This window comes from Dicentrarchus labrax, unplaced genomic scaffold (genome assembly GCF_905237075.1).
Source record: "Dicentrarchus labrax unplaced genomic scaffold, dlabrax2021, whole genome shotgun sequence".
NCBI lineage: Eukaryota > Metazoa > Chordata > Actinopteri > Moronidae > Dicentrarchus > Dicentrarchus labrax.
In genome coordinates this window covers 15705931-15728257 of record NW_026136715.1, presented here as the reverse complement: position 1 = coordinate 15728257, position 22327 = coordinate 15705931, and the positions used below count along the sequence as shown (strand labels likewise).

The 22327-nt window shown below is 40.8% G+C and overlaps 1 protein-coding gene across 1 annotated transcript; it reads right to left on the bottom strand.

The window, feature by feature from the left end:
- Positions 1-409: 409 nt before the first annotated feature.
- Positions 410-21206, bottom strand: LOC127376816 (dihydropyridine-sensitive L-type skeletal muscle calcium channel subunit alpha-1). Its single transcript, XM_051424108.1, has 45 exons — positions 20718-21206; positions 19114-19219; positions 16680-16819; positions 16333-16466; positions 16041-16193; positions 15708-15913; positions 15436-15539; positions 15175-15320; positions 14999-15080; positions 14753-14913; positions 14428-14653; positions 14117-14324; positions 13872-13992; positions 13296-13410; positions 13107-13206; positions 12948-13017; positions 12384-12516; positions 12107-12236; positions 11960-12019; positions 11145-11251; positions 10933-11020; positions 10469-10576; positions 10304-10356; positions 10072-10218; positions 9235-9436; positions 8978-9136; positions 7690-7800; positions 7522-7605; positions 6774-6821; positions 6214-6240; positions 5995-6120; positions 5840-5905; positions 5616-5707; positions 5371-5530; positions 5112-5239; positions 4896-4992; positions 4668-4770; positions 4439-4540; positions 4228-4361; positions 3766-3891; positions 3354-3562; positions 3210-3274; positions 2993-3039; positions 2834-2908; positions 410-2028 (listed from the first exon to the last, which is right to left on the bottom strand). The coding sequence occupies exons 1-45, from the start codon at positions 20900-20902 to the stop codon at positions 1717-1719; spliced, it is 5556 nt and encodes a 1851-aa protein (XP_051280068.1). The 5' UTR covers positions 20903-21206; the 3' UTR covers positions 410-1716.
- Positions 21207-22327: the final 1121 nt, after the last annotated feature.

Genomic DNA, 22327 nt, shown 5'->3' with positions numbered 1-22327 from the left:
TGCATCTCCTTCACTGTTTTCTGATTACAAATGCTGCTTTTGATAAGTTAAGGAATTTTCTTACCTTTATTGGAAACTAAGATGCAGCATGCTGTATTCGTTTCCATTCCATAAGGGGGAGTCTGTGCTTTGCTAGGCAAGACTATTTATAGAGGCTCTCAGTTTTCACACTATAACTTGTGTGTGTGTGGGGGGGGGAGCATTCAAAGCATGCAACTATCTTCCCATCCAGGCTCTGTCGGCACTAACTGGCTCATTTTGAGGCATTTCTATCATTAGCTTTTATTGATTTTCCTGGAGAAAACTCACCTGTTATGTAAGTTGTATTTTTTGTCTTCTCCAAATCACAGCCTGTGTAGTCAGATGCCCATTTTTGGGTTGTTTGCTGAAAGAAAACTAACACAGAAAGGAATGTTTGGATGATTTATTTATTTTGCCGTGGTGAAAACACCAATGTAACATCAGCCATAATGGCACAGATCCAGAAGTGAAGGTGAGAGGTTGAGCTATAAAGTTCACTCCAACTATCTCCAAAACCTTGCAACATAATGTATGTATGACAGCAAAACACAGGCTGATCAGAAGATAATGTAAAAAAAAAAAAAAAAAAGTCCTTCAGATTGCCTGTTATTGTTTTTATTCAGGCACAAAACATGAACAAGTGCAATAAATGATGCCCATGCGATTAAGTTTTTTTTCTTTTCTTTATAAGTCCAGGTGAGCCATAAAGCTAAATCCACCATACTCCAGGTATGCTGAAGATACGTCATCTGTATGGGTCACACTTAGTGTCCTTAAGACAAAGGTATGACATATTTATGTAAATAAAAAACACTTAAAACCTGGAGCAGCTGAGTGACTTGGAAAAAAATCACATGAACTGCTCGACTGGCTTTAAATTGAGCAAATACTTTCATACAGCAAAATCTTTGGATCATTATTTCATAGATTAAATGTATCTCTATGTCCAAGATAAAAAATGTTTCCTCATTAAAATCTGCTGATACCAACTGCACACAAGAACAGCGGTGAGCAGGAGAAAACTCAGTAATAAACGACTAAAAGACAGCAAGTCCCATTGGATCAGAGAACACTGCTGTAACAACAAAGAAAAAGGCTTGCATTGTCATTAGTAGCACCAGAGCCCTGTTAAGAGTGTGAACTTAATACTCAGTTCAACTTTTCTGGGCCTGGATGCACAGAAACACAGTTGCTATCACCCCCAAAGTGGGGTCCTTCTCCCACTGTCCTCACTGAACTGCAGCACATTAAAGACAGCTGCCTGCTCCCTGTCTTCAGTGAGTCATTTTAGTCACCGGTCACTATCCTACCTCCCTCAGTGAGGCTTCAGTAAGACACTCAGCTCACTCACATGGTTGTCCCATAAGTCATATGGAATGGATAACCTCAATAAACGCTACAAAGAAAGAAGTGCGTCAATCCGTTCGCTCTGAGATAAGTTAGTGTTTTTATTAGTTTCAATAAATCTGAAGATTGAGACGATGTTCTGTCATCAGATGTATTGTTTCTCCTTGGTTAAGTTTCAACCACACTTGACAATATATTAAACCTGAGCCAACCTGCCTTTATGCCCTTAGCCAGGCTAGTAGATACAGTTTGTCATAGTGGGAAACAGGCTTGGTAAAGTGAGTTGAGGTGGAGACATTTGCAAGTGTAAAAATCACAAGTTAACCATGTAAACTCAAATGATAGCCTCTAAACTTTGGAGTCGGCCTCAGTCGGCTCCTGTATGGAGGGAATCCTGGGGATTGGACGTCTCTTTCTCCTCACAGCTGGATCTGGCTGGCTTGTTTCCTGTGCTGCCACAGCAGAGGCAGGCGGAGGAACAGGGATGGGACGTCTCTTTTTGACAGAGGCGATGCTGCCGGACCGTTCGCTGAGGATTCCCTGAGCCACGCTCTCCATATCATCTACAGTTGTGCGCATGGCATCAGCCATCTCCTTCTTAGTCACAGTGACAAAGTCGGGATCTTTGGCCAAGGAGCCCAGACCGCCCTTTACTAGAGCCTGGAACAGAAAACAACATGCAGTGCCCTTAATTACATACAGTAACATTTTCTCATTATATATTGTTATTATTATTATTTAGCAATTTCATACCTTACATTTTATTATAGACTAAAACCGAAATGTATTTTGGTTAGTTAATAATTACTGTGATTTGTGGAGTTTATCTAAATCTCTCCTACACTCACTTACTCCAAGTAAAACTCACTTGGGTGTAACAACAAAAATTCAGTGATCACAAAATCAGTTCAAAAGAGCTTTACAGCTGGTAATTACACTGATCAGCCATAACATTATGACCACCTGGGCAACCCGGTGCTGTTACTGTCACCGTTTCACAACTTTTTCTTCCCTAGAGCATTTTGATAGATACTGACCACTGCAGACCGAGAACACCCCACAAGAGCAGCAGTTTTGAAGATGCTCTGTCGTCTACATCAACTTTGAGGACGAGATGTTCACTTGCTGCCTAATACATCCAACCCACTGACAGCTCCCATGATAACCAGATAATCAGTGTTATACACTTCAACTGTCAGTGGTCATAATGTTATGGCTGAACGGTGTATATGACATTGTTGTTCTTGAAGTTAGAACACTGTGTTTACTTTTTCAGGAGTTATAAATGCAGTTCAATTCAGGGCTCGGCTTAATTTGTGTCCAGGAAATGGTGCTGAAAAAGGAGTTTATTGTCGCCTATCTATGACAGATCTGACAGTGGATCAGGATATTTCCTGCTGATAGAGGTGGTAATTAATTAGTGTGTGATAAAGGAGTTGGCGGACAGAGATCCTTCCTTGCTTACCTCCTGAACGAGCTGGTCAGCTGCAGTACGGGAGCTCTGGCTCTGACTGTCACCATAGTTAGGGTCATAAGGGAACTGCAAAGAAAAGATTTGCATCTGTTTATTGTCTATATAAACTGTTGATTGTCATTTAGACTGGATGAGCCAATACAATATTACCTGTGTTCTGTCTGTTCTCACTGTGAAGTTCCAGGAGCGCACGTTGTCTAAACAAGAGTGAAAAAAACATAATGAAGTACAGAGAAATACATATTTTTTCAGTCTGCATTTCCTACTTGTTTGCCAGATTTTATTCAAACATCTGCAAAGCACTTTGTTAAGCACCTTTCATACAGGTTAGTGCAGTTCAAAGACTTTTCTTGATTGATTGACGTACCTGGCTCTGCATCCTCATTGGGATTGTAAAACTCTTCAGGGCTGCCTTCTCTGTCAAATGAAAATCTGAATGACAACAAAAAAAAATGTCATCCACATGTCATCTAGTCTCCTTGATAAATATGTTTGTGTGTCCAGTACTCACTCAGCGAAGGCGTTGTTGTTAGTGTTGCTTCTTGGTGCAGTTGTGGGGAAGAATTCGGTAGTGGGTACTGACCCAGCGGAGTTTGGTGGAGACTCAGACTGGCTCTCGGAGAACTGTAGGGGCCGCTGGTTGGTCATCTGTTGGGACTGAGTGTTGGCAGGCTCAGAGGAGAATGAGTCCACTTGGTTACCGAACAGACCGTGTGTACGCTGGAAATACAGAGGAAGACAAGCACACATGCAGGTAGAATTAGTGTATGCAGATAATCCAACTGACCAGTCTCTCCGTAATCATTCAAACCAAAATTAGAGCTACATGACTTCCAGTTACAGTGATAATGCAGAATATGCACATGAATACACTGTGTTTGTCTGTATATCTGTTCTTTCAAGTTGCAGATGGTATTTCTCACATGGTAAATGCCTTCCTCTCCAGCCTCCTCCATAGCTCTGTCCATCTCTTCCTCATTCTGCAGGTCTCCTGAAATGGCCCTGTGCATCTCTGGAGCCACCTCGTCATCTATACTCCTCAGGCCCGCCTAGAAAAACATGGAGCACATAGCAGTGTGTTCGTAAGGAGAGGAAAAAGATGAAAGAGTACTGGTGCAAGAAAAGCATATCAGGTCATATATACTATGGTATGTGTCGGTTACACATAGAGACATGTAAGCTAAGTGCAACTGTAATGGTGTAGTGCATAGAAAAACTATTTATTTATTACTATTTATGTCATAAGAGCCTTAAGAGAAACTATGCATTTACATTTTGCATCGCATGGTCTTTCTGAGCGATTTCCAGTTATTATGCAGTCATTTCATGCATAATTTTTAACATTATAATAATGACGTGATATTGACCACACATTAATTGCCTACCTGGATCTCTGGGCCTGAGGCGCTCTTCTTAGATGGCCGGTAGCCGTAATACTCCTCCTGGCGCTTCAAGAACTTACGGAAATGGTCCTGGAGCAAGAAGGTGGAGTAGAATTTCCCCACAGTCACCTCATCATCTATAACCAGACAAGTAATACTGGATTATTTTCTGAAGGTGAAACTAAACTTATTATATTACTGTTGATAAACTCACCTCCTATAGGGGGTATGACCTGGTCCAACAGTTTCATACTAGTGCGTTTCCAGATTTGCTTAATAATGGCTCTCAGCTCCTCATTGGCTTGCTCAAAGTTACCTGTTCAAAGCAATCCATGCAAGGCTTAATGGAATTTCAGTATGTATATCAAGTTGAAGCAAACACACACATACTGTATATGGACTGTAATCCATAACAGTATAAGACAAGTTTTTATGCTCTGTACCTTCTGTTTTGATCTTGAGTGCAGTCCTGACCAGAGCAAACAGGGTGGCATTGAAGGTGACGGTGCCATCACTGTTGAGAGGCATGTTCATGCCGACCAAGCGCTGCGGATACAGAGAGGAATAGAACAATCAAATGTAATACACTTATTATATAGTTTTATCAACTCAGGTTTTTATTATTATCATCATAATCAGTATTTTGTTTATCTCATAGAATGTTTATGTACCTTGCACGCAGCACGATGAGGACAGAACTTGCCAAAGCCCAATGGAGGCTGGATGCGTCGCAGGAGCGTCACTACATCCAGATGTTTAATTCTCCCCCTGTTAGATCAGAGAAATATGTTATACTCATATAGGCACAATATGTCTAAGGGGGGCCCACGTCTGACCTAGTTCCAGTGCTGACTGAGCATAAATAAATCGGGGGTACAGTTACGTACGTGGCTTCAGGGTCATATTCAGCCCAGATCTTCTTGAACTCATCCAGATGGTGTGGACCAAGAAGAGACCAATCGCGAGTCAGATAGTCAAAGTTGTCCATGATGACAGCTACAAACAAGTTGAGAATCTGAAGTAGGTAGATAAAAAGACACTTATTTATACAGTTTTCAATATTTCTATCATATGTTGATTGGTAAAATATAACAAGAGATATGAATAGAGCTAGAAGATAAATGTGGAATTTCTGCTGTGGCTCACCAAGAAGGCACAGAGACAGTAGAAGCTGAGGAAGTAGAAGACAGCAAAGTTGGACCCGCAGGTGTACTCCTCTCCTGGCAGGAAGTCAGATTTGGGGTCGCACTTCTTCCCATACATCGAAGCCATCATGACCTCCTGCCAAGCTTCTCCAGTAGCACATCTGGATGCATAAACCACAGGGAGATTTTGGCTCAGTTTTTGCAATCAGTGACCTTTTTATCCATGGTCTTGGCTTAGAGACTCACCGGAATAACATCAGAACAGCCTGAGGGAATGTCTGGAAGTTGTTGTTGCGGTTGATTTGGGTGCCATCCACTAATGATACCTTTCCAAATATCTGCAGGGTGGTTACAATCCCAGTCAAAATCAGTGCACCAATGATAAATACAGAAACCTGACATAGTGGCATTTAGCAATCTATAGAGGTTTACAATGTTTTCATCCAGAAAATAAATACTGAGGACTGTACCTGCATCCCAATGACAGCGTAGATAAAGAAGAGCATCACGATGAGCAGAGCTACGTGAGGAAGAGCCTGTAGACACAAACCAAACCAACTCATTAAAATTGTGTTAAAAGTGAAGATAAGAAAATGACAATGCTGATGACCACAGTGTGACAGACCTGGAAGGACTTGATGAAGGTCCACAGCAGGTTACGGATGCCCTCTGAACGGTTCAGCAGCTTGACCAGACGCATGACACGGAAGAGTCGGAAGAACGTGATGGAAACTGAGGCATTTTCAGAGTCCTGCAGACAAAAAGAACCAGAGGATTTGAGGAAAAGAAAGCATTAAAACAGAAAAACATTGCTGGTTTTACTACCAGGAGAGTTTAGGCTTACCGCAATTGCTTGCATAGGATTTGTCTCCTGCAGGAAGAAGACAAAGAGATGACATAGTGTAGTTACATGAGTTATATTTGATAGAAGTTATTATTTATTAATAAGGGGCACATAGCATTGATCAACTGTTAAACATTATTAAGGTATGATTTACAATCACAAAGTTACAAAGCCTCCAGGTCTTAGTTGCTGAAAACTAGAAGAACAACTGTAACTCATGCTCAACTAATTTAATAATATAAACACACTTGTTTTTTACTGTCAGAGTATTAACAGTTTTCAGTCAATCCAGCCATCATTAATACGTGCTGTGCTAATATATTCAGTGTTGAGATGTAGCCTTGTTTGTATAAAGTATTTTAGCTAAACTGGAACACAATATAGCGAGCACCCTGAGGTCCTATCTTACACTTGCTCTGTAAGATTAAACAGTAGAAACAGATGTTTCTCCAGGAGTTTGAGCCACACGCGGTTCAGTACAGTTTAGTAGAGAAAATAATGGAGTGCTCACACAGCAAGGCTCATGCAGCAGTGCAGTGCAGTGCAGATCAGATATTTACAGCACAGCCATGGAGACAGTACAGTCCTCCACTGGAGGCCAGGGCAGTCTGTGGAGGATAGACAGATGAGTGAGGTGAGGTGCATGGAGGACAGAGGGTTGAGGGGGATTCAGAAGAAGAAAAAAAAGAAAAGGAAGAGGAAGAATAGGGGTGAAATAGGTTTTAGATGGAGAAAATTGGATTTGCAACAAGCTTGTGTGTTTGTGGATGAAAAAGATGATGACAATGCAGTGCAACAATGATTGGAAAAACACAGAGTTTGTGGGGCATTACAAAATGAAATAACACTAAAATCTATTGATATTGTGCTCTTTTTAAAGTGCTTGAACAAAACACAGAAAATATAATATTACTGAAATATTGTTATGAATAATTGTGGGAATAATAGACACTGGTGGTTTGGTGATGGAAATGGAAATGCTTCTGGGGTTGCACAAGGCACTGAGGAGGGTGGGAGTGAGAAAGTTGGGGTGAGAATGGCTTACAACAGTACTGACCATGTCCTGTGAGCTAGTTCTGCTGGCACCAATCAGCTGTTGGGCCACGATTATATGCAAATGGGGTCAAAGCATTGAATAAATACATTCAGTAACTTCATTTAAAATCACACTAATGACTGGGAATGTCTCATTAAGACAACTCCAGGGACTTCCATATACAGCACCTGCAATGATAATCTGATACCTGTGGAATTCATTAGGGTTCATTAAAAAAGAAAAACATATTTTTTCATACTATATGTACTCACATCGACTTCACTCAGGATGACATCAACAACGCTACCGATGACGATAATGAAGTCAAAGACGTTCCAGGGGTCTCCAAAGTAGCCCTGCACAGAGAGGTAAAGCATTGCTGCGACAGTAGGACACTAGATTGGGAGGACAACCACCTGAGCAGACATTAGAGTCTTTACCCTCGCTTTAAAGGCCATCAGCTTCAGAATCATCTCCACAGTGAAAAGCACGGTGAAGATCAAGTTCAGAGTGTCTGACAACTTGGTCACATGGTCCGACTGGTTGCAGTGCTGTTCAAAGTGGAAAGAGAATATTAATCTCAACATGTTACAATTATTCATTTGATGTATTATTATTGCTAACATAATAATCATTACTGATAACTAGTATTATGCTAACATTAGAGCAATATACTGAACATAAAGTATTCATGACTGAACAAGCAACATCAGAGTTAACACACATAAAAACTCAGCTAATCTGCTTTTATCAGGACTGTGTGTGTGTGTGTGTGTGTGTGTGTGTGTGTGTGTGTGTGTGTGTGTGTGTGTGTGTGTGTGTGTGTGTGTTTGTGTGTGTGTGTGTGTGTGTGTGTGTGTGTGTGTGTTTGTGTGTGTGTGTGTGTGTGTGTGTGTGTGTGTGTGTGTGTGTGTGTGTGTGTGTGATTGACAGTGACCAAACAACCCCACCAACTGTCATCAAATGCTTATTCAAATGTTGCTAAATCCTGATTGGTGTTCATGTAGGATCATATCACCCACAGTAGGAAGCTGACTGAGAAAATTTCATCATACTTTTAGGTCATAATTAACTTGATGAGTACTTTAATCAGGTGTTTCACTCTGTGCTCCATCAGGCTCTTCAGGCTCATCGGGAGCTTGATGAAGCGCTGAGCCAAACGTGTTTCTCTTGTCAGTGTTAATAAAAGATCCTTCATTATAGTTTTGCAGGGGTTGAGTGTGTGGTCTCTACCACATACAACTGTTATTTTCTTCTTATTATGTGTTCATCCTTTTTCCTTTTTGGTGAGTGCCATGTTATCATAAATAACAGAAATGATGGCAAAACCCACAAAAGTTGTAATAAACTAGTTAGCCTAGTAAAAAAGAAAAATCAGGCCCATATTAAAACTTAAAGAACTAGATCTCATCCACTCCTAAAGGGTCTTGTCTGGTCCCCTCTCACCATAGTTATGGTAAAATTTACATGCAAAGTAAGGTTTTGTAAATTAACTGACAAAGAAATATGTAGGGCATCCGGCATTAATGCGCTCCTAATCCCCCCAAAATTAATTAGTCTGGGACTTTGCTGGAAAGTCCTAATAAGAAAGTTTTCACTTTCTCATTAGTTGAATGCTGCAACAGACACTGAACTCTTCTTCTCTCTAAAGATACCAAATATTGACACTGAATGTTGTTTGTCAGCAACCTCAATACAATCTTAACAACATGACGTTCATTTGCATACCTGCATCCCCAGACACAAGGTGTTGAGCATAATTAGGAAGAACATGAGGTACTCAAAGTAGCAGGAGGTGACAATGTACCAGACCCTGTACTGGTAAGGGTTTTTCGGGATGTAGCATCTCAGAGGACGGGCCTTCAGTGCGTACTGCACACACTGACGCTGAAGGGAAATCAGAAGGTGGGTTAAAGAAAAATAATGTGTTTACTGGGAATGATTGGACTCTCTCAATGTCCTAAGCTTCTTCTCTGAGGGCTTACCTGGTTCTTGTCCAGCTCACAGTCCTTATACTCCTGCTCGCCCTGCTCCTGGAAAGTGACGATGACAAAGCCCACAAAGATGTTCATCATGAAGAAGGCGATGAGGATGATGTAGATGATGAAGAAGATGGACACATCCACACGGTTGTTGAACACAGGACCCATGTCTTCTTCATCTGAATCAATGGCTCTGTATAACAGCCTGGGAACAAACAGATGTTTTTATGTTGACTAATGTTTTCCTCCTTTATTTTTTCTCTCTTTCTACATAACAATGCATACTTATGTTGTACATCAATACCTCTTTTGATTGATTATAAACAGATGGAGTTTGTCTTACTGTTTCTCTACCTGTCTGTCTGCATATCATTTCATTTTGACTAATTCTATGTAGGGGCGGGGGAGAGGGGTTGGTGGGCTGGGTGGAGGATATTCCTATTCCAGTATCTAAATATCTTTTTAAAATGCTTCCGGATATTTTGTTTTAAATGTTGTTGTTTTCATTTATTCTGTTTACTTATCGTATTTTTTCCTCTCACATTTATACCCTGTCTTTTTTCTGGAGTTGCGACACCTTGTCTGTAAATGGTTAAATAAAGAAGAAGGGGAAGTTGGTAGGACAAAGATCAAAGATAAGGGATACAATAAGGCTACTTTATATAGATACATTGTAAAATTCACCAGATTAAAAATGATATATTGCCTCTATTACCATCTCTGGCTTCAGGTAATGGAATTACTTCCAACTCAATATCCATGTAATAAGATGTTCTGTCTTCAAACTCAATCAAACAGATAGGATCAAAAAAATGCAGTTTAAAATTATGCTGTGCTTACTTTGGCCAGCCCTCAAATGTGGAAACAGTGAAGAGAGCCAGCATGCCATAGAGCACATTGTCAAAGTTGAAGTCACTGTTGAGCCATACTCTCTGAGCCAACACTGTGTCTTGTAAAGAATTGTCCATGTGCTTCAAGAAGAATCCCCTGAGATCAGACACAGAGAACGATCACTCAAAAATAGCTTTTTGCTAAATTAAAATCTATGATGTGTGAAAGATGTTTGCCTTACTGGCATTCCTCCGCAGTCACTTTGGACGAGTCTGTGCAGCTGTAGAATTTACCCTGGGAGGGAGAGGATTAGTGAAAAATTTAATACATAAGCAGTGAGGAGTCATCTGGAAATATTACGGTGTCACTACATACGGTGTCGACATCATCTTTTAAAAAAACGTACCTTGAAAAGCTGCACTCCTATGCAGGCAAACATGAAATTCAGCAGCATGGTGACCAGGACAATGTTGCCAATGGTTTTGATGGCCACAAACACGCATTGGACCACATGCTGTGATTAAAGACAAACAATGACCACTTAATACTGTTAATACAAGTACTGTACTTAAATACAAATTGAGCTACTTGTTTTTAAAATGTATCTACTTTTATTCATTTTATGCATACAACACCACTACATATCAGAAATAAATATTTTACTGCACCACATTTATCTAACAGTTAGAATGAGTAGTTAGTTTTCAGATTAAGAATTTACATAGAAAACCTTTTAAAGACTTTTATTTGTAATAGAGTATTTTTATATTGTATTGTATTTCTACTTAAATTAAAGGTTTGATTACTTCTTTCACCATTGGAAACAACATTTTCCCGGCACAATTTACTGTATTCATGCATGTGTTGTACCTTTAACCCCTTGGCTCTATTGATGGCCCTGAGAGGCCTCAGCACCCTCAGCACCCTGAGAATCTTCACCACAGAGATAGCACTGGATCTGCATACACAGGCAAAAAGCAGTCTTTATATGCACATCTTGGAATACAAAAATTTGAAATTTAGGACAAAAATAACAATAGGGATGTTCTACATCTAATGTGGCAATTTCAATGTTTACTCACTCCATTCCCATAGAAAGCAGGGAGACTCCAACCACAATCAGATCCAGGATGTTGAAGGAGTTACGGCAGAAGGATCCCTCGTGCATGAATGCTCCATATACTGTCATCTGCCAGTCAGATACATCAGAGTCATACCCACAATACTGAACCAAACACAATTGTGTTTAGGCTTTTTTAAACCCAGAAACAGATATAAGACAAATTTAGTTGAATAATCAATTAGTCAATTGATAGAAAACAAATGAGACTATTTGGATAATTTTATCAATTTCTTCTGAAATGAGAGCATTTGCTAATTTTCTTCTTATAAAATATTAAACTGAATATCTTTGGGTTGATTGGACAAAACCAGAAATGGTCTTTAAAGACATTTTAAAGACTAAATGATTAGTAAATTAACTGAGGAAATGATTGACAATGGAAATAACTGCTAGTTGCAGCCTTAATGTCGAAAATGATGAACTTATTTCCAGAAGTAGGGACACAGATATCACTGACTTGCAATTCAGCAGAGCAATAACTGCTATGATTGCGAATGAAGTAGGTTCACTGTGATTTCCTTTTTCCTGACATAATATTATTTAATTATTATGAGGGAAGATTCTATTCTGGCTTGTGGTACTTATAATGCTGGGGTTTATTCTGTGCCAAGACAATATCATTAGACTCTGGGTTGTTTTTAATTTTCTGACATTTCTGGAACAAAATTATCAAATTTAAACACATAGAATATCAGGAAAAAAATCAATATCTGCTATCTTGACTTCAAAGAACCACATCAGTCAAAATTCAATAACGGATAACATATACGTTACCTTCAGTACAATCTCAATGGTGAACACAGTTGTGAAGACAATATCAGCATAGGCCAAGATCTGAAGGAAAAGAACAAAGGGTGGTGAAATTTGGCCTTTTCTTCAGTTGTTAATGTTCAATATATAGTGGTAGACCTGATTTGTCACCTGGTTTCTGTAGGACTTGGGGTCAATGGGGTCCTCAGCTGCCAGGGAGATGGAGGAGAGCAGGATGAACAGAAGGATTAAGTTGGTGAAGGACGAGGCGTTGATGATCTTGTAGCAAAGTTTACGGAACCTGGATACCAATGAATATGCAAAGAGAAGCAGTCATCTGTGAGTTCAATCAATTCACTCTTGCATTATCATTATACGTTACCAGAAAACACAGGAATATAACCACTCTGAGGTCTGTTATTCTCAGATTGGTGTGTATCATTCCTACTTGTTCTGAGGGCCAAAAATGAAAAAGGAGCTAGCTTCAGGCAACGGAACAGCTTCTTCCTTCAGCTGCAGGTCGGCCATTGGTCGCGGCCGAGGGCTGATGGGGATTTCAGGCTCTTCCTCCTCATCATCACCTGCCATGTAGAAGAAAACAGGCTCAAAGTTCTATAGTGCAATGATAGATTTATTTGTTGTTGTCATGTTACAGCACTACAGAAGAGAGTAACAGCAAAAATCCAGTAAATTAAATAAAAGTCATAACTTTGGAAAAAAGGAAATATCTCTATACCGAATCACCTTGTAGACTTTATATGGTAGTCACCAGAGTAGTGTGAAAACAGCCTAACTTTAGACTCTGCTATAAACTTGGCTCAGGGAGTTGGCTGAGTCTAATAATAATGAAGGGTTACTATACTTGTACTGTAACATAGCCAAGACAGCAGCACTGGTAAACAGGCAGTGTAATAAATATGAATTCCTTCAATCAGTAACCTCCTTCTGCTACAACTGCATTGGGTTAAGAGTTAGAGATGTAAGACAAGTAGAAGAAGAAAACATTTTTTACCTGGGAAGTCGTCAGGGGGGAATGGATCTTTCACTTCATTGACATTGGACTCAAACTCATCAACTTTCAGCTGAAAAAAAAACCCCAACCATCTTTATGTATTGAAACTACTTACATGTCATTGCCAAGATGTAATATGATACCAGAAACAAAGATAACCTTGGCTGTGGTGGGCATGCCCTCCATCTTAGCTCTCTGCTCTGCCAGTTTCTTAGCTATCCTCTCTCTCTCCTCATCAGTCTTTTCAGGCATTTTGGACCTAGAGGGTGAGAAAGGAGACAGAGCAGATCATCTCACTTGGGTTACACTTAAATTCTTGCATTTTATTCGTGAATTTGTCTTATTCACCTTAGTAGCTTTCTCCTCAACTTCTCCTCTGCCTTTTCTTTCTGTGCTGAAGTCAGACTCTCCGCCTCTGCTAGGTTGTCAACGGCAATGGCCAAGAAGACATTGAGGAGGATATCTGATGTCTGAGCTTAGGAAAACAAAAACCTTGATTTCTTATAAAACATTATTGGAATACAATTTTTAGCCACAGTGGCTCTATGGATGGCAATGTTGGTCTGTTTGTCAGTAGGTCGGTTGATCCACCACTTTGACTGAAATATCTCAACAAGTATTGGATGGATTGCTATACAATTTTGTACAGACAGATGATTTATCCAAATGTGGTAATCTTCTGACTTTTCATCTAGCGCCATCATCAGGTTAAAACTTCTGTCGGTCCAATACTTTGGTTCACAGCCTGCAATGACGAACATTATACCTGCTAAACATCAGCATGTTAGCATTGTCAACATGCATATGCATGTTAGCATGCTGACGATAGCATTGATCTGAAAGCACAGCTGTGCCTAAGTACAGCTTCACAGAGCTAGCATGGTTGTAGACTCTTATAATCTTATTAGTGTATGTAAAGGATACAGTTTCCACAGACAAAGAGGACGATAAAGTAGATGGCGACCAGGATGCCAGGAAAGACGGGCCCTCCATAGGCCATAATGCCATTGTACATGATGGTGGTCCAGTCCTCTCCTGTTAGGATCTGAGAGATAGTCCAATGTTAAAAAGCAGACAATGCTGCTACTATAATGCACTTCACTCACACCATGGGTCAAATAAATCCAAGCAACCATTGCTAAAGCATAAAATATATGAATCCGTCTCACCTGAAACACACTGATGAGGGCCTGAGGGAAGTTGTCAAAGTTACTGCGTCTGGGTCTGTGGTCGGTAAAGTTGAATTTGCCCCCAAACACCTGCATGCCCAGGAGTGAGAAAATGACGATGAAGAGGAAGAGAAGAAGGAGCAGGGAGGCGATGGAGCGTACAGAGTTGAGGAGGGAGGCCACAAGATTACTCAAAGAGGTCCAGTATCTGCAAAACAGTTGGAAGAAGAGAGGTGTTAAATACCGTTATATCACACTACACTTTTGACAAATGTAATGCAACATGACCCCTCGAGAGGGACATAACCTACTTTGTGACTTTTAGGATCCTCAGCAGGCGGATACACCTGAGGACAGAGAAACCAAGGGGAGCCACGGCCCCTGCAGAAAACATGATCATCTCCAGGATACCACATAGCACCACAAAGAAGTCAAAGCGGTTAAACAGAGACATGAAGTACGCTCTGGGTCCCAGAGCATACATCTTCACAAACATCTCTATGATAAACAGCACCAGCAGGACACGACTGGCCACATCTGTTGAGATAAGAGAAGAGAGAGACGAATGGATGAAGCTGGGAGCAAGAATTTATGTTAAAAAAAATATTCACAGTTATTATTATTTTCATCACCAACCTTGTAGGGAAGTGAGCGAGTCAGGCTGGTGGTGGTGCTCTGTTGCTATGGTCAGGGTGTTGAGAAGGACGAGGAACATCACTAGCCAGTAAAAGCCCTTGGTTTTCACATACACCAGGCACTTCATCCTGAAGAAACGGTTCCAGCGACGGGCCAGGCGACTAAACACAAAAATAACGCTTACTTACTGTGCCAAGTCACCATGAATATTGCATGTAAACATTTACAAATTTACTGCTGACTCACTAGTAATAGACGATTCGACTCTTGCCTTCCAGATCATACAGGCTGTCTGCGTCAGAATCTCCACTGGTTAAAGGCAGGAGTCCTGACAAGAGAATAACAGTTGAAATGTAACTGATTTAACTAATTTAACTGTTTCTCTACATGGAATGGTTGCTGAGGTGGTTTACAGTGCTCACCTTTGCCCTCTCGGTCAGCATCCAGGACTTCAGCGTGAGTGATCCACTCCATGTAGCCATGCAGGTCTTCATCTAGCTGCTGACGCTCTCGCAACTTCTGGAACTCTCCACGTGACCTGGCCTTCTCTCGCTCTTTGGTAAACTCTCTGAGTGGAAAGAAAAAGAAAAGTAAAACAGCATGTGATTAATTTGTTTTTGTTATTTAATGTGAAGAGACAAGATGCAGACAGGAGAAAGTAAAGAAGATAATAGTTATCCTACCCACTGAGCACACCCAGAACCAGATTGAGCACAAAGAAGGAGCCCAGCAGAATGAGGGGAACAAAGTAGAGCCAGGGCCATTCATTTCCTATGGCATCATTAAGCTGAAAGACAACTCTGTGTCAGCTACAAACAATGTATTCTGTTAGGTATACAGTATACTTTGCACAATAAATACCTAAAATGTAGACAAATGTCAATGTTTTGGTGAGAAAAGCACAAATTCCCCAACAGAGAAAAACAACTGCAGTGATGTTCAAACAGTCACTGACCCAGTAGAGCACTTTGGTCCATCCCTCCATGGTGATACACTGGAAGACCGTAAGCATGGCAAAACCAATGTTATCAAAGTGGGTGATGCCATTGTTAGGACCTTCCCAGCCTGGCCGACACTCAGAGCCGTTGATCATGCAGCGGCGACCGTTACCAGCCTGAGCACAGGGTGCAGGCAGCTCACCTTCTGCTGTGGAGTAGATATCTGTGGGCCAAAGAGAAGAGGTAAATATCATTTTTGAATTTAGCTTCAGACAATTGAACATTATAACTGATACGATTTCAGGTATGACTATAAATGACAATATATACAAAAGCCCAAGTGTGCATACTTGTGCCAGTATAATAGCAGGTCTTGTGCATTTTGCACTTGAAGAGCTCCAGTCCCATGATGGCATAGATGGTGACCAGTAAAAAGACCAGCAGGGCAATGTGCAGCAAAGGCAGCATGGCTTTGAGGATGGAGTTCATCACCACCTGCAGGCCTGAATGTGAACAGTAACACCAAAAACATTACAACAGCACAAACTCTCATCACTGTCTCCAGAAAGCTTTCTTCACATATACAGTATTTCCAAATGAATCAAACAGTGCGACATGGACACAGGGTTTCTAGGCTCTTACTCGGGACTCCAGAGACGAGACGTAAGGGCCGCAGCACTCTGAAGGCTCTCAGCGCCTTCATGTCAAACCCTCCACCCTTCTCCATTGGCACACCTGCTATCTTATTGATGGTATCCAAGGCAAAAGTGAAGAGACTGTAGGAAAAGATTATACAACCATAAGTGCCTAGACAACTGTTGCCTTGATACAAAACAGGCATTCAGCAGAACAGTGTTCCAGTTTGGATATTACTATTATTACTATTATATGATATTACATTTTAAAGTGTCAATGGCAGTTTCTTAGATGTCAAAGGGGAGCCATGTACTTTGCTGAGATATCCACCTGCAGCTCAGAGCTCATCTTACCCCATGAAGACGATGACAAAGTCCAATATGTTCCAACAGTTCCGTAAATAGGCGCCTTCATGGAACACGAGCCCATACGCCACTATCTTCAGAAAGCACTCTAATGTGAATATGATCAGAAAGATATACTCCAAACTCTCCTGCAGCAAGAGAAAACAACAACAGGAAATGACATGTTATAAAGCTCACAACGTTCAGGTTCAATTCCCTTGTAAGATATGGAATGACTGAAGTAAATTACAACTTTGGCATTTAAGCACCTGCTAGGGGGAACAGCAATAGATGTTGCTGGTATTAGAAGACCTCATTAGCTTTTATAACCTCTTAGCTAATGCAGATTAAACACCTCAGGTTTAAACAGATGGGTGGCCCACGAGTCACATTGCGATTAATGAAAGTTGAGCCACAATTTAAAAAGGAGTGTTGCCAGACATTACGAAGCAGACTGTTTGCAGAAAATGTAAATGCTCAGTTCAGAGGTGCTTAACAGATAAGCATCACTGTGGTTGAATAAAATCATCTGTTTGCAAATCGGGCCTGAATCTGTGTTTTTAATCATCAGTGTTGATATACTGTCAACACACAGCAAATGTGTTACCAAAACACTCCACTGCACATATCTGCTTACAAAAGCAGCTTGAAACTGTCATCATTAGACAGACTACTTCTTCATTGCTCTCATAAACACAGAATATGAGAACAGTATGATAGAGCTCCCTAGAAACCTAGCCACAACTTCAGGTACCATCAAGAGAGTTAATTTGAGATACAGCATACTACTAATGATATATGATAGGCTGTTTATTTCCCTTTGATCCTTTTAAACAAATCAGGTCAATAATATTTGGCTGAACCATCCAGCAGCAGCCTCCAAGCCCCCAGTCAACTGGGACCTCCAAGGCCAACCTTGCATACATTAACAATAATACAAACTAAAACTCAAGAAATGTTATTGAAATGAAACCAAGTAGGGCAACAAGTAGAGCTGCGCCTCCACACTGCAGTGTATCAATGTTACTAACCATCATATTTAATGAGTCCACGAGTATGAATGTGGTTACATGAGGCAACATTTGCGGACTCTCCTGTATCCACCTGCGTCAGTGGGGTGAAACTGTGTGGGCCGACCTACTTCTAACAGCAACGGGGGGGTGAAGTTGACCAGCTCTCCTTACAGCGCTCACCTCTGAGGAATGGCACAGTAAGAAGTAAGAAGGATTTTGTATGGAGGCTGGTGAGTGGTCCAAAGCAAAGATATTAAAGAAATGGAGTCAGTTTCAGGTTCAGATACAGGATGAAAAACTCTGAGGTGTGGGTCAATCAGTTGGGTACCAACAAGATTTATAGCTTTTAACCTAGTGATGTGTGCAGTTTATTGACTGAATGGTGGAAAGCAGGTTATGGCTGGCCATACATTGACATTCGAGCTGGAAGTCAGGCCTCTTAGAGACAACCATCCACATATCAAGTCTCTCACAACGGGCGTCCTCAATACCACAACACCAGCGTCAATACAACCTAAAATATCTAGACATCGGCGAAGATGTGTACACTGTGCAAGAGCAAACATATATCTTTTGCTCACTACACCACAGATAATAGACTATCAACATCCTCACAGCAGTGTAAACACACACCTATGAGGGTGAAATATAATAACACCTGGAAAAACACCAGCAGCATCGCGGGGTCAAACAACTGCCACCAGCTACTTTATGCTGGTTCAACATAAGAGACTCTGTGAATCATCTAAGTGAGAAGAGTCATGAAACCCTTCCTAATTTGTTTGGTAGAATACATAACAAATGTCTCCACAATTACTGTCTGTTTAGCAAAAACGAAAGCCATGCAATCCTGAAAACTCAGATGTAACAAGCTCAGTTTTAAAGGCTTATATAAGGCTATATTTCAGCCAGTTTGGGGGGCATTTCAACCTCAGCAACATCTTTGTATTCTGTAAATGTTTCCATGTAGGGATAAATTCCACACGCATCATATCCTGAATGTTTCTAGTTAATTCTCATGTATTTTTACTATTGTCTTCTTTTATGGCCACTTTTTGGTCAGATAAGAATAAACTAATCACAGCTGGAGGATAAACTAATAGCACAGTTGTTTGATGGCATCTTCCTCTGCAAACACAGATGGGATGTCAAATAAAGAACTGAGTTGTGTCTGGAAGCATTTTAAATAGGGCTTGGCACTCACCACCAGCTGACCATCTGAAACACTTAGCTATTAAGTGTCTAGCTTTGCTGGCTCAAATCAGTCATATTAACTTGTTGGACACAGCTGCTCATCTACTGGCCATAGTAAAATATTGGATCCTTCAAAAACAAAACACCACAGGTTTCTTTTCTATGACAAACAAATGTCCATAGCACATTCTGAGTCATTCATCAGAGAAAGGGTTTGTGTTCATACTCATACTCACCAAGCTTGAGTTGGTGTTATTAGTGTCCTCTTCAGGCATGGGCAGGAACACAGCCAAAGCGATACAGTTTGCAAAGATGGTCAATAAGATGATGATCTCAAAGGTTCTGGATGGGGAAACTCAGGATCATAACAACAATACACGAGGAGGACTGGTAAAATCCCAGTTTGCCCCAAAAGGAAAATTAATAAAAGGTATATAATTTACGTGGAATAAGTCATGATGATAATATTTGAGTTAATAGTGTATATGTCCAATAAATCCTAACAATGAGGGGCAAGATATGCTTTTATAAAATAAATAGTACATTTCTTTATGTGAGTGAGTTGTTCTTGTATTTCTTGTGATGTGATATAACCAAACAAATAAAATAAATCTAACAGCTCCATAACGCTCACACTGGTCAGTGCTTAATGCTGCTTGAAACATCATCCCTATAACAGCCCATCAGGTAGCCAGCAAAGTGGTCACAGTAAATGTAATCTTGTCCGCTGTGCTGCTTCATTCTCGTCCATAGGGGGCTCTCTAAGAGAATTCCCCTGCCAGGTCAGCATCATGTCTCACTGTGATACCATGGGACAGCTGCACAGCCCAAGAATATGACCAATCCATTTAAACACAGAGTACTCATCAGAAAAAAAGCTCTTTGGTTATTCTTTGAGATATTTATTTATTCTAAAATATGTAAGCATTAATAGAATGACAATAAATAAGGGGATTTTAAGGGTTCAGTCCATTTCTATAATTTTGTTCTAAATGCAGAAGGCATGTCCTGTGTAAAAGTAATAAAATACCAATGTGATTAAACTGCTGCAGTAAAAAACTCATGGCCTGGCTGAGCAAATAGACACAAAGTTCCATAAAATTTACTTCGTGAAAATTATACTTATTTACAACATAATGTTATAAAATTCACATTCACTGTTCAACTCTATTAGTCCTACTGTGACAATAAGGCAGTTGTCATTGCATTGATATGATGACTGGATTCTATTTTGGATGTAAAATATGTATTAACCAGGAATGGACATCAGGCTAAAAGCAGGGAACCCCCTATAGGGGCCATAACATCACTCAGCAGCCTGCCTTGTGTTCGTGCCTCACCGAGTGTCAGCACTTCAGAGCGGCTATTTCCACATTAAAAGCAGAATTTCAACTATCAGGAAGCCAAGAGGCAGCTTTATTAATTGTTTCTGTCTGCCAGATGTAAATAGACAAGCAGAAAAAGCCCTCCAGGTGAAAACATGAAGGCTACAAACTTGACTTTGCCACAGGGCTGCCAGATACATAACAAAAGTCTTAACACTTCAGAGATCGCCTTAACACAGATTTGAGAGAGACTTGCTTGGCTGCACTCACCACAGGTGAACTAGATGGCCGATAATTCACTGGCCTGCAGACACCTCATTTCTGTAGCTGTCAGGGTTCTTAGCCAGAGCCTGTATTAACTCCATAATACCTTCAGTAACTTACATTCTGTAAATACTTCCGTTTTAAGGGCAGATTTTTGAATCCGGTGTCTACTTTATCGTACAAATACAAAAGTCTGTGAGTTGTGTATTATGTAGGTCTGTGTGTGTGTGTGTGTAAGATTTAAAGGATACTTCCACTCCACAATGTTGATACAGGCCTTGCGGAAGGGATTTTTGAGGGTGAAAAGGAAGAGGGATCTCGCTGGTCGAGGGTTGCCCCCCGTGGCCTGTAGCTTCTTCAGCTTCTCCCTCTGCTTCCTCTTCAGCTCCTCTTCATTCATGATGACCGGTTTGGCTGCCTCTCCGTTGGCCGCCATCTTGACGCCTTTACCTGAGACAAGCTCCCAGTCGTCTAATAATGTGTCCTCTCACTTTATAATCCCAAACCGAGGCACCGTATAGCTCCCCGTTGCGAAGGCACCCTGAGTTCCAGAAACTGCTGATCCTGTGTACGCTCCTCCGCCGCCCTCTCTCCCCTCTTCTCTTCTCCCTCTGACTCAGTGTCCCTCACACAGAGCCACAGGCCTCTCCTCCTGGCTGAGGGCCTCTGACAGAAAAAGCCCCCACGGCAGGGAGAAATAACAGGAGCCCAGAGTGGCTGGAGGAGCAGTTGGCCCTGCTGAAGTTTAAATTTAGACTGTGAACCAGCCCATGCTTGGGGATGGTTAGGAGGGTTGGGGGTGGAAGGTGGAAGAAGTAGATGGGATCAAGGGGTGGGTGGGTGGGTGGGTGGGGTGGTTTGGGGCAGGGCAGCAGTGGCAAACGAGAGCACAAGGAAAGGGAGAGACACAGTTTGGGGGAGTCTTGCAGTAGCAGAATATCACCACTAGCCCCCTGAACCTGCCCTCCCTTTCAAAGCAGGCTCAGTTGCTCTGCTGCTGGACACTGTTGAACCCTAAACTGTGTAAAAAACAGTGAGTGGAGAGGAGACACACGTTTCTGCCCCCGGTGTGACATCGTGCAGGTGGAAATATTTCTTGCAGGAGCTAAAGATCACATAGTGTGCCTACATGTGGGGCATTTTTCCTCTATGTGAATCCTCTGTGTAAGACATTTAGGGCTGATGAGGTTTAAAACTCTTTACTTTAAGCCCCCAAATAAACATTTATAAGTAGTATTTAATAAATACTTTATAACACACCATAATGTACATATACAAGTATTTATTAAACATGTATTTGTCAAAGATTATAACTCCTCTTTTGGGCACCCATGTGTGCAGGGTGGTCTATAAACAGATAATGAATGACAACATAGTAAAACACTGTTGTAATATGTCTTCATAGGAGAAGTTGTAATAGCGGACAAACACTGTACATTAATGAACACTTAAAAATGTCCTCATCTATAGGAACAACTACACTATAGTGTGTTAAACTATTTATTACGTTTGTATATATCGTGCTTTAAAAAGCTGAATAGAAGGTGTTAATGTAAAGGGTTTCCAATGTGGATCACAATATAGGAAATGTAAGCAAAAATAATGCATGAACTTTAAACAGATGTTTAACAAAATTAATTGTGTTGCATTGTTGTGCATTACTTCCGACAAAACTCTTCAAACTTTCTGACTCAAAATCACACCTCATTTTGTGATTTCATGATGTGCTCAGAATCAGTCATTTGATTTGTAAAACGTTAACACAATTAAAATCAAAAAGTGGATAAATGATAATATTGAATTAGTAAGCATAGTGCTACATATGATTTTGGCGACAAGTATGTAGATACAAGTTATGATG